Genomic DNA, 12,891 nt, shown 5'->3' with positions numbered 1-12,891 from the left:
GTTTCACCTTCTGGGCTCAATGACCCCTGTTCAGGGTTGGGTTTGGCTGTTTGTTATTGGGCTTGCTTTGTTAGTTTGTTTGTGGGTTTTAGGGGATTTTAGTTAGTTGGTTGGTTTGTTTTTGACCCCAGCTAATTCTAAAAGGAAGTTAGCTCTTTAAAGGGGAACGCTGTCGCTGGGCCTGGTAAACTTTCTGGTGATAATTCTTCCTCCTCAATGGATCAACAGTGAGATTTGGGTGCAAAACATTGAGATTTGGGTGCAAAAGAGGCTGCGGGCTGATCTCCTTGGCTGCTGGACTCGCTGGGGCAGAGCGCTAAGAAAGCCATGCTGAAGGCCACAAAGACGTCAGAGGACTGGAGCACCTCTGCTATGATGAAAGACTGAGAATGGAGCTTGTTCAGCCTGGAAAAGAGAAGGCTCTGAGGAGACCTTATTGCAGCCTTCCAGTACCTGAAGGGGGCTACAAGGAACCTGGGGGGGACTTTTTATAAGGTCCTGTAGTGACAGGACAAGGGGTAATGGGCTTTGCTAAATAATATATTGTTAAGGATTAGGCAGATTAGGAACTTGTTTACTGCAGAAGAAACAAGGTCCAATTCCTATAAAATGTTGTTGTATATAAGGAAGTACGAAGTGGGATGAGAAGATGCCTGAAGAGGCAGGCATAAAATGTGCTGAGACAAGGTAGGAACATAAAATAATAAGAGATTGTTCCAGCTCATTTGGTCAATGTGTCTTGGTACCGTCTTACCTGAGATTGAAAGACTGAATAGAACACGGTTGTATGTCCAATCTTTCTTCTGTTGACTGTATCTTCTAAGCAGGAATTGTCCAGAGAGTTCTGGGTTCTGTTTGTGCCATTGTACCATGTGTGGAGTTGGGGCAGGTTCCGTCCAACACCAGACTGAAATGGAAAAGATGAGAATTTGAGATGGCCTAATACTGCTTTGATTGACAGCTGTCTCCAGAAAGCTTTATATGTTGGTGGCATTTCCACACATTTAATTTCCTGGTAAATACTTTTTTTTGTGATTAATTTTTATTTTCTTCAGTGAAAATAAAATTTTTCCTCAGGAAAAGCCAACGTAGAAGAGTTTAGCCAACCTTGAGACACTTCTCCAAAGACTTTTTGGCACAATGACTTTCGGAGGGAGCTGCAGATGTGCATGCAAAGCGAGTTAAGTTTTAAACAAAAGGGTGCAAAACTTCCTACCCTGTGCTTGTGCTGTTTGTGTCAGTGGCAGCACAGTCACAGATTAGAAGTTTTACATGCTGATTAACTCTTACTTCCCTGGCAGACTTTGAAGTAAGAAAGGCTGCTGCAAAATCAAATGCAGTGAAACATGGACAGGAATAGAAAATGGGGTATGGCACTGTTACCCCCTTACATGGGAGGACACTGCAGGTGTAACCAAACACACTGGAAAGCCAAAAGTAAAAAACTGTGAGTCCTGACAAGACTGCAGCAGGGGTACAGGTGGAAAAATGTCTGCTAATGTTGATCAGGCATCAAAGGTTAAAATGAACTTATTTTTAAAAATTTTACACCTGCAGCTTGCTGCTTTTTTAAACGGGAACGAGAAACTACTACCATCTCCCTGTGCGTGAGAATGCAAACACCAAGTTGTGGCTAAGTTGTCAAAGCCACTGTTTGATCCTTTTGTTTTAGCAAGTTTTACACACTGTAGTGAACAAATTAAAGTTGATACAATGGTCTTTGATCAGTATAATCAACTCATCAGTAAAGTGTACAGGTATTGCTTAATAAAATTTAGCTTAGTGCTGTTTTTTACTGAGAAGTCTAGGTACTAGCAAATGTGGGCCAAACACTGACTTAGGATTCTTGGGGATGATTTTGCACAAGTCTTGTCTTTTTTTTTTCCCAAGGGGCTTTTATTTTACTCTCTACTGCCATTTCAAGACAAGCCTAAAGAATGTCCTCTAGTGGAAAAGTCAGCCATGCTTTTTTCCCCATGTGAAAGCACCCCTTACATGCTTTCTGGAGAGCCTAGATAAAAATCCCATCCTTCCTTTCAAAGTACTGCTGTCTGTATAATGGGATCTGTATAACTTGATCACATGTAGAATGTACAAGTAAATGTGTCAGTTGCACTACACTAAATGTAGTTGCTTCTAGGACTTGAATGAGTGATGGCTGGTTCCATTTTGTTTCCAGAGCAAGTAATCATCATGTATCAGCACCTTCTCCTTCAGGGCAGGTTCTTGTGGGTGTGGAACGTTCAGACAAACACCACCATCCCTTAATTCCAGTAGGAGCTTTGGTTTTGTGTAACACTTGCCCAGTGTCTACCTGTGCCTAACTCTACAAGTCTTTCTGTGTAGTTGGTTGAGTTGGATATGATGGGCACATTCTAAATCCAAATGTTCTAAGATGTCACATCATTATTTGCAGAGGAATGTACCAGCTGACTTGAACTCAGATGAGCAGTAAGCCTGAAGAGATTCCTTATTACTTCTGAATCTGACCTCATTTAACTGAAGAGCTTGAATTTCAAGGAAATTTCTACTAAATTAGTAGATCTGTTTCTTGCAAGTACCAAAAGAATGTCTCAAAATTGAACAGTTTTACAGGTGATTAGAGTTCAGGATTATGCTTTGCCTTGGAAACAGGTAAGTAATATATTGAGCAACACCTGGTCATAGGACATGGGCAGCCTGTTATGAGTAAACTGATGGGGTCTGGATGAAGCCTTCTTGCAGCTGAAAAGCTTAGTAATGTCTACTGAGGAAGTATAGAAAAAAGGAATTAAAAGCCTTTTTTTTTAATGCAAGATAGCGAAATGATGGGCGTTATCAGTCATGTATATAGGCCAATCAGAAAATGAGGTTTTGTGTACACAAGACACATGCCCTAGCTAGTTACTGATTAGCTTGTGAGGGCAAGGAGCTAGGTGGATCCAGAAGGCAGGACAGCTAGAAAAAGGAGTCTGAAAATGAAAAAGCTTTGTGGACCAGGTGTTGTCCAGAAATTATTTGGAACAGTGAACCCCAAAAACTGTTATTTAATTCCTACTGAGTTCAAGAAAACAGGTTTTCACACTTTATTTTTCAAGTAACAGGATTTCACTGAGAAAAAAAGACTCCACATTTTCCTGCAGGAATATGCCTGCAAAACCTTAGATGTCTCCTAAGAATCTGGGTGGAGTGGAGGTACTGATGAGAATCAGAAACCATGACAGCAGCATGAAAGTGTATCTGTGTAACTGACACTCTTCAAGTTTCTAAATTTCTGCCCTCCAACCAGCAACAGGCAAAAGACTTTCATCAGGTCCTGCATTCTGATGTATGCTTTGGGCAGAGTATTGTCCTGTTCTCTAAACAGAAGCTGAACAGAGCTTCTAAGAAGTAGGTGGTAGACAACATTTGAATATGCCAAGTATGTGTCATATCCAAAATATTTTGAACGGACAGCATCATTAAACGCTTTGTTCTGAGTGTTCGTCAGAGCTTTAGGCATGGGGTAAGCATTAATGTTGAGGATAACTTTACTCTGAAAAACAATTCTTCATGTTTGTAATACAAAGACAGAAGGAAAGAAAATCACCATTTATTTGTACTGTGGGTTTTGGTGCACTGGGAGACACTGGCTTTAGTGCCTTAAGCAATCTTTTTGCTGGTCCTTTTGTAGACTGCACCAGAAGCGGTAGAAACCTGGAATAAAGAACAACCAAACATTCAGTTGAACAGCGCAATTGGAGCTTCAGTGTCACAAATGAAAGACCTGCTGCCTGCCTCACAGAGCCTGTCCTTTACTGAAGCAACATTTACCCTTTGGCAGAAGATGTACCTAGAAAATAAGCTGAGTGTCCTTGTCAGGTCTGAAATACGCAGTGTGAAAATATTCTTACACTAAAAGCAACTTCTAAACCGGGGTTTAGGGATAACTTCAATGTATCCTGAGTTAGACGTGGCTCCACCAACTCTAAGTTACCAGGCTTTAGACAGGTGAGAAAGCTGACACTATTACTTTCAGGGAGGGTGAGTGTCCTTTCTTGGTTCACAGAGTCTGTGTGGAAGACGTACTCAGACATACCTAACTGGCACAGGCGTAAGTCAAGTCAGGAAAAATTTCTAGAGTCAGAAATCATGATGTTTTGCAAGTTTTACTGTAGGTACTGTAGCTACAGTAATCTTCCAAAGCTATGTTGCTATTTTGTTGATAAAAACAGGGTACTGCTTGAAATCCAACCTCCTTTGTGTTTTGGTCCCCTCCCAGCCCCACCCCGTGCCCCTTTGGTAAGGCTGAGGAAACAGGGCTGTACAGAAATTCCCTGAGGAGTTACAGCTGGACAGTGTTCTAAGAATGAAACAAAGTGAATAATTTGTAGAAACAGTAAGTAGTAGGTGAAAAGTTTTATATCTATTACTTTCTATTCTTGAGGCATAGGCACAGTGAATACAGTCAAACACATGGCAATTGGGAATATTCCAGTCTTGCAGCTATAAAACTGTGTCTGTGCCTAAGATGCAAGATCTAAATTTCAAGTTTATAAAAAAAAAAATTAAGCTCATTTATTTTTTGGATTAAACCCGCACAAAATTGTAGAAGATTATCAAGAGTGAAGAAAGGCCATAGTTTTGCTTGACTTTATCTAAAAATATTTTTTGAGACTCAAGATTTTAAGTTTGCTGCTTTTGAAGGTAGTTTGTTTTCTATAAACTAACCTGGATATCTGAGAACTCACCTCTACTAGCTTTCCTCCGCAAATCTCCGAAGTATGACGATAGTTGGGGAAGTCAGCTATTATTTTCCCATCTTCCATTTTAACAGTTGCCTGTAATAGAGAGAGGTTTAATGTTCACTGGGCTTACTGACATTTCTGTTATCAGACACACTGTAAACAGCCATACACCTGATGCTTAAAGTTTTTACTTTTAAAAAACTAGCAAGTTATGTATTACACATGCACCTTCATAAGCAGGACTAAAATCCTTGGGCTTTAGTTCTTTAAACTGTGAACAATACAGGCAAGCTCCCTATCTGTATAATATCCACTCAGAGCTCAAAATGATCTGACTGGAGACTATGCTTCTCATTCAGTCCTCAAAGCTTTATGTGGTTCTCTTGCTTTGACAGTGAAGGAAAAGGCATGACTGTATGAGGTTAATTATAAAGTAGCATTCTCAGATACTAATCACCTGCCTGCAAGCAGCACAAAGTCACTGTGGACAAGTGATGTGAATCTTTTCTCTAGAACCTGAGTTTCATGTCTCTAACTACAGCAGAATTCATCTTGCTTGTTCAAGTACAGGTGAACGTGACTGCGCAGTCTGCAGTCACACCTTTACATGGTAACATGTGCCACTGGCTGTAAGAGCTGCTTCCGTACGCGAGAAGTATGCCAGGATGTTACTGTCAAGATCACAAACACTACAGCAGCTCAGCTGGCCACCAAAACTACATATGTAGATCCATCACAATATCAGTCTTGTCGGTATAACTGGTCAGTCTTGCCTATACTTTTAGAAATAAAAACAGATGAGCCACTCCGGTTTAGAGGAGAAAAAAGTAATTTGTGAAAGGAAGAGATGAGTGGACATTTCTTACCAGATACAAGGAAACTATCTTACTCTGCTTCCATCTTTGGCTACTTAATAGGTTTTGCACTGCTGAAGTGCTTAGGGCCAAAAAGAAAAGAATGGAATTTGTAGCATTTCAGAAGTGTTAGGTTTGCAGTAAATCACCAAGTAGAATTGTGTCTTATTCTATCTGTTAAGTTTCACAAAGATTTCTCAAAGCCAGAGAGAAGGTTTTTTGACTCTCATAACCAGAAAGGTATGACTAAAATGCATTCTGAGAATCATGCAGTACTATTGCTGTTCTCAGTTTGCCACAGCTCCCTGATACAATTGCTGGTTTTCCTCTCTTCCATACGTATACAGCATTTACCCGGTAATCTATTGTAGGGTTCTGGACACCTCGCAAATGTAGATTTTAGCTGTCCCAAATGGTGTTATCCCTTTAAATAGGTGAGAAATGTATAAGGTAAGTAAAGCAACCATTTTGCAACAGATTTTGGATCCAGATTTTGTCTATGACAGCAGCAGATCAATACTGTGTAATATTCTATTCTGCTAAGGCTGCTTAAGCAGCAAGTTGCTCTGTACTTCCAACAGGAAGGAGGATACAGAGATTCATTTTTTCTCCTTCGCTTTACCCAGCCTTTTGTTTAAGGCTCAGGCACAGGTGACTTCAAAAGCTGAGCCCTGCCAACAGGCATGGGCAGAGCTGGGGACCATAGCACTCCTCTCGGAGTGTGCTGCAGTTGCTCTATGGTGCTGGACATGGACAGCGACCCAGCTGCCAACCAGCTCCTTAGGGTTTTAATGAGCATTATGTCTGCGTGAGCTGCAGTACCAGTAGATGCTTGACACTCCACCCTCGTTCTCTATTAGCATGTACAGCTCTGAAGCTCTACCTCTCTTTAAAATCAGATTTAGCTATTTTGCTAGAGGCATCAAGAAATAGGGAAAAAATTATATGTTTCTAAGCTATGAGAGATGAAAAAACAATTTAAGGAAGATGACCCTGAGGCAGATTTGATTTTCCCCTTCAATTAAAAAACAATTGAGACAGCATAGAACTTAAGAGCTAAATTAATTTACCTTGAACTTCTTACCACCCATTGTCTCCATATCTGCCTCCTTGCCAATTGTAAATGTGTTGGTTGTGGTGCGGCCTCCTGGGAAATGCTGCGTCCAGGTGAAGTCATTTCCATTCTGCACCACCTCTGTGACTATTTTACAATTTCTTCCCATTTCAATCTTGTCACTGGGGAGACCTTAATCAATAGAAACAAAGAGTTTATCAAATCTAATAGCCTACCAGCTGTATCTGAACTGAAGTGTGCTAATATGTTTGTTCTCAGACACTGATGTCTGAGCGTCTGATTTGATTTGTTTTGGTGTTGGGTTTTTTTACAGCAACATCAAAGCTCTGTGTTTAAATTACCGCTATAATGGAAGATAGAGGCACATCATTGCATTTACTAAAACGTTAAGTTTTGGTCCTGTATTCTTTTCCCTGATAAATGATACACAGAATAACTGTAGGGACACAAAGTATATATAACTATTCCCTTCTACTTAATCTACACACGCAGATGCATGGTATTTAATGTGTATGAGCTCATGCCTTTGCTATATAGTTGCACATACTTAATTACGATTTGCTATTGCTTTGTAAATAGGTGAATACAAGGACCGAACTTATACACACAGATCACAGTGTCCCTAAGAGATTTTACAGAGTCATCTCCGAAACAGGTTTGCAGAGTCTTCTGCAAGCATTCACAGAAATCTTTTCCTGAGCAAGATTTTGACATGCATTTTCATACTAAATTGATATTCCCATTGATGAATAGTAAAGACAAAGTGACCTTCATGATCATTATACTGCAAACATCTTGGTCCTTCATTCTGCTGCCACTCAAAAGGAATACTACTGCTGTCCAACAAGACTATTTCCTGCTGCTGACAGTGCTTGTTACAGGAATGAAAACTGAATCTCCTTTGCTGAAGTGCAGAGCACTCTTACCAGTCTTAGCCCATGTTGATCTCAGCATATTTCAGTAAAAAACCCCTTCTTTTTTAAAAAGTATATTTAACTAACTCATAACCTTTAAGACTTATGCCCCAAGACATACTTACCAATTTTCTTCACAAAGTCATCATAGTTCTCATCGCCTTCAAATTCGTATTTGCCTGTGAATGCCATGTTGCCCTGGTGATGTGGCTGGTAGAGCAGAACAGCAGCTGGAACAAAGAAGAATGGATAAGTCCAGATGGCTTGAGGCCCTCGCTTTTATAAACCAGCCCAAGCTGTTCAGCCCACCTGTACCCACACCCCTTGGAACTATACTTTTATGATCCATGTGAGTCACTAGCATGGATGCCATTGACCTGTGTGAAAATCAAGGTTATAATTCAACTATACATGCTTGCAATAATCTGGAGATCAGCATAAATCAAGGACAAAAGCTCAGGTTTGGGTTTAGTGCATATTTAAACAAGGTAATACATTTTTACTTTGAAGATTCTACTCACTTTGCAGTCAGGGTGGAATAATGGTAAAATATGTTACAATAAAACTGGAAGAAAATGGCTTCAAAGAGATTGTGTCCTGCTCTCTTTGGAAGCATACCCTAGGTTAGTTAAAATATGAAAATAAGAAACAAGCTGCACAGATTCTTAACTAATTCTGGCAGATATGGGCAATAACAAGATTCTGGGTAAATTACTGCGCCTGCACATGTCTTACCTTATGTCTACAGAGAGAAAAGAATTATGAAATACTTTACACTACTTGGATGTAAAGTACATTAGATTAATCTATGGCATCATGTTCCCATAGCTTGTTTAATATCAGGAGACAAATAGGGCTTTAGATTACTTAGCAAATGTTTATACACTGTACAAAAACCAGCTCTGATTTTCCAAAATAAGTATCTGATTTAAGTAAGATAACCATATGTTAAAAGACAGGAAGACTTTTGTAAAAAGTACAGGAGGTGTCCTATGCCTAATGAATCCATTGCCACACACAGACAGCAGGGTAGGAAATTCCCAGCTGCTGTGTGTTGGCATAGCTCCACTGGCTGAGGATACAGGTCAACAATTCTTAATCTGAAGAAAAGCATTCCTAGGATTTATGTGGAAATAGCATCACAAATTGGAATTTAATTTTATTTAATTAAAGTAATACATCTGGAAGGAACTGAAAATCTACTTTTCCCTGGTTTTACATAAGTCTGGAGAAATATATAACAGCATTCAAGTTTTGCTATATGCAATGTGGGTTCCATTTCTTAAATGCAATTAATTTAATCCCACGTGCTAATGCAAGAACTTGTCTATTTAGAGTCAAGAAATGCATCAGAAGAACAGGAATGTAGGCTGGGTGATTAAAAACATGAAAAACAAAGGTCCACTAAACTCCACCACTGCTCACCTTGGTACACTTTCAAATGAATGTATTCATAGAATCACAGTCATAGAATGGTTTGGGTTGGAAGGGACCTTAAAGACCATCCAGTTCCAACCCCCTGCCATGAGCAGGGACACCTTGCATAGACCAGGTTGCTCCAAGCCTCATCCAGCCTGGCCTTGGACACTTCCAGGGATGGGGCATCCACAGCTGCTCTGGGCAACCTGTGCCAGTGCCTCCCCACCCTCTCCGGGAAGAACTTCTTCCTGATATCTAATCTAAACCTCCCCACTTTCAATTTGTACCCGTTCCCCCTTGTCCTGTCACTACAGGCCCTTGCAAAAAGTCCCCCCCAGCTTCCTTGTAGGCCCCAAGGAATGTATTCTAATACATTCATTTCTGTATTCATTTCTGTATTTCTAATTAATAGACTGATCCATACTCTGACAGAGACTGAGACAAACTTCAGTAATGAGATCAAACTTCAGTAAAATGTAAAATAACATAAATCATGGTATATGATTACTGTAAAACTATACAAACTAGAAGCATTGCTACACCTAACAGTTTTATTACCAACAACGTTGTCCTTGAACTCACACAGTCAGTTGTACACTCCTCTGCCTGTGTTCTGAATCCGGCACACTGGAGAGGGCAGTGTAGCACTTGAGCTGTTCCACTGAGTTGAGACAGAACAGTGCCTCCCTGTGAATCCTGCCTCCCACAGGTCCTCCCTCCCATGCTCACATACTGGCTGTCTTGATGCAGCCTCACAGATTCGGGACTGGGTGTAGATTATGTCATACCAGCATGAAATTCAAGAGTAGCCTGTACGCAACTGTTTTGTCACAGCATAGCAATGTGCACAATAACTCCTTAAATTTATCTGTCAGGGAGAGGTGGGTGTTAAGGTTTTGTTAAACTTCAATATATTTGATATATATACATATCTGTTTAATGGCGTGTTTCTTGTCAGGGCACATTGCAACTCAAGGAAAAAACTCTCTCTAATGTGTATTAACTTTTTATTTTACTTACTAAACCACTTTCTTTTACGCAAGGCTCCGTATGTTCTACAGCCTTTAAACTAATTACAGAAATATGCAGAGCATATGAGGTTTGAACAGGAAAACATTTCCTGTCTTAGGAAAATCTTTGCAGTTTCAGAACTTTTCCTTACAGGGGAAAAAAATGAGAGGGATTCCAGAATAATACACTGAATGATGGGTGAAAAGTCTCAATCAGGTGAGAAAGGAACTTCTAATGGAAAAGAATTTTCTGACCAGAAAAAGCTTCAGAAAATTCCAAGTCAGTTTCGTGAGAGATTATAGCTGTGGGCTGGAAAAGACCTCACCTCAAGTTTATTAGTTGGGAATTTATATTATTTCCAGGTTGGTTTTTTTTCTTTAGGTACTTTCCCTTCTGAAGGCTAAAGGAAAGTAATTTCAAAATGTTACATCTTCTTACGAAAGAAAACATAAACTTTCAAATGGAGATGTGGTTTATGAAGCTGACAACAATCCTTTTAAAACTATTTGGTTTGGGTGTATGTTTCTGGCAGGAAAGCAGTTTTCCAGAACAGATGCAGAAAGCGAACAAGAACAAAACATAACAAAATCACGGTCAATTTGTAAAATAAAACTGGAACATATGTCCTAGGAATTACTGCCTTCCCACCCCTAACTTTTCACTCTCCCCATATTTACTCAGCTTTAAACTGTACCATGCTGTGCAGTGGCTGACTAATGTGCTGGAGTTCATGATGTCACAAAAGCGAGACCATCTGCTGGCTGCATGCAATGAAAAGGATGTCTCCATACTTGAACTAGAACAGAGCCATATACCTTCCCTCTGTGAACATTCTCCGTGTCCTGTGACTAGCATTCGAAACACAGGGGCATGGGAGAAAAGTTCAAAACTGGGGCTTTCTGTGTCAATTATAAATATGTAAGATTCAGGGAAGGAACAGAGAAACTTGTTTCCTTTACACTTTGATTTAAAAGTGTAAGATGATTCTCACTGTCTCCCACCGTATTAGTTTTTTAATTAAAACTCCTTCAGCTTAATCCCAAGATTGCTGAATCATAGAATTACAGAATGGTTTGGGTGGGAAGGGACCTTAAAGACCATCTAGTTCCAACCCCCCTGCCATAGGCAGGGACACCTTCCACTAGACCAGGTTGCTCCAAGCTTCATCCAGCCTGGCCTTGGACACTCCCAGGGATGGGGCACCACAACTCAATGGCCAATTGTGCAGGAGCAGACAACTGAAAGGGAAAATTTTTTTATCAGCTAGACCCAGATGCTTAGGCCCTAGCTATATAAAGAAAAACAGCATTAGTATGGAAAACGATTAAGTGGTTGCACATACACAGAAGCCTCAGTTCCTACTGCTATGGTAAAGCTAAGGAGATACCAGTTAAGCTACAACAGTGTAAACTCTATACCATTACTAGAAGCAAAACCCCTAGTACCTTCAGTCATACAGAGATTCAAAAATACCATTTAGAGGAAAGTATCATCAAGCCTACTTCATATGTGAGAAAGCTGAAACACTGAGAAAAAGTGACCTACCAGAGCTTATGGTATAGGGAATGGATGATGCAAGCAGTAAGAAATCCTAAGTCCAGGCATTAGCCCAGTGTCCACAGGATGGCACGTAATTTAAACATTCTTATAATAAACAAGAAGCAAACAATGAGAGCTCTGAGCGACCATTTACTTTCAGTCACCCAGAGAGTTTCATACTTGCTCCACTGATGGGCTGTGAGAATCTTTACAGCTGCTCAGCACAACGGGCTGAGACAGGCCCTTGCTGTCTCCATGTGGCTCTGTGCATACTGAAAGATAACCAGTGTCCAGCCCCAACTGTGCTTTTGGAGACTGGGGGGCCGGTGAGACTGCCCTTGGGTTAGCTGAGCATGGAAAGCCTCTGTCTTGCACAAGGCTCCCAGTGTTCTAGAGAGATGTGCACAATCCTGTAAAGAAGGTAAATGAACTCAGGCCATAAACTCTTTGGTTTGCATAAAACTTATTGGAAGACAATCCCACTGGTATAGTAACACCACATGGACCTTGGAAGATAGATCAAACTGGATAAGAAAAATGCCACAGTTCGGTGAAACAGGAACAGATTATGTGAGCAGCACTTTAGCTTTTATGTTCTCTCTCTCTCATAAAGATCAAATTATATTGATAGCTTTCCTGTGATGTGATATAAAAATGCTGACATCTACACAACTATACAATCATTAGAGTTTGCCTGCAGTGGGAATGTGGTGGGCATAGAGCCAGCGTGTAGTAGAGTAAATTACCAATGAATAACTATTTGACTGGGTGGGTCACTGTTGCCACACACTAAGTATGAGTTTATTCACCTCCCAGGAGTTGTACACCACGCTGTACAGGAGAGTTCCAGAGCAGGTTACAAACATCCAACCAAACAATAAAGGTAAGGCTACCCAGTGTTGATAAACGTTCTTGCTCTGCCTGGCTGCTCAGAATCAGTTTAGAACAAGTTTTGAGCAAACATGTCTGTGTGAAGAATTTCTAATGTGCATTGTGAATTTGAACCCGTGTTTCTGCTCACTTATTCTGAAATAAGTCCTTATTTTCATTCCTGCCCCTTTTTTGTTATAAAATGTAACAGAATTTGGTAGTGAATTGGTGAACGAAGAATTCCATGAAGTAGTCTTCCAAGTACTGAGTCAGGATAATGTTTATTCCAAGAATAAAGGAAAGGAGACCCTCTGACTTTACTGAAGCTCTGGTCACTTACACAATTGCTAAGGTTAGTCATCCCAGTCCCTATCAACTCTTCAGTTTCAGCTGAAACCAGTATCCGTTTAATGACCTTACACTTTGCATCGACAATATTCATGATTTTCCTGCCTCTTCAGAACTGTGAGCAGGGGACATTGCTTTTGCATACCTCTACAGCA

The 12,891-nt window shown here is 40.3% G+C and overlaps 1 protein-coding gene across 1 annotated transcript; it reads right to left on the bottom strand.

Annotated features, from left to right (window-relative positions):
• Positions 1-3,586: 3,586 nt before the first annotated feature.
• On the bottom strand, positions 3,587-7,792 carry LOC104504751 (gastrotropin-like). Its single transcript, XM_010161707.1, has 4 exons — positions 7,675-7,792; positions 6,631-6,806; positions 4,710-4,799; positions 3,587-3,675 (listed from the first exon to the last, which is right to left on the bottom strand). The coding sequence occupies exons 1-4, from the start codon at positions 7,739-7,741 to the stop codon at positions 3,622-3,624; spliced, it is 387 nt and encodes a 128-aa protein (XP_010160009.1). The 5' UTR covers positions 7,742-7,792; the 3' UTR covers positions 3,587-3,621.
• Positions 7,793-12,891: the final 5,099 nt, after the last annotated feature.

This window comes from Eurypyga helias, unplaced genomic scaffold, assembly GCF_000690775.1.
Source record: "Eurypyga helias isolate BGI_N326 unplaced genomic scaffold, ASM69077v1 Scaffold34111, whole genome shotgun sequence".
Classification (NCBI taxonomy): Eukaryota; Metazoa; Chordata; class Aves; order Eurypygiformes; family Eurypygidae; genus Eurypyga; species Eurypyga helias.
Note: the sequence above shows the minus strand (reverse complement) of the source record. Positions and strands in the feature narration are given on the sequence as shown.

Bases quoted from the DNA above. Each gene is read 5' to 3' on its own strand.
- LOC104504751 (XM_010161707.1), bottom strand. From the start codon at position 7,741: ATGGCATTCACAGGCAAATACGAATTTGAAGGCGATGAGAACTATGAT. The intron at 6,807-7,674 runs GTAAGTATGTCT...CTATTGATTAAG, and splicing joins TGACTTTGTGAAGAAAATTG to GTCTCCCCAGTGACAAGATT. The intron at 3,676-4,709 runs GTGAGTTCTCAG...TCTTTATTCCAG, and splicing joins GCGGAGGAAAGCTAGTAGAG to GTTTCTACCGCTTCTGGTGC.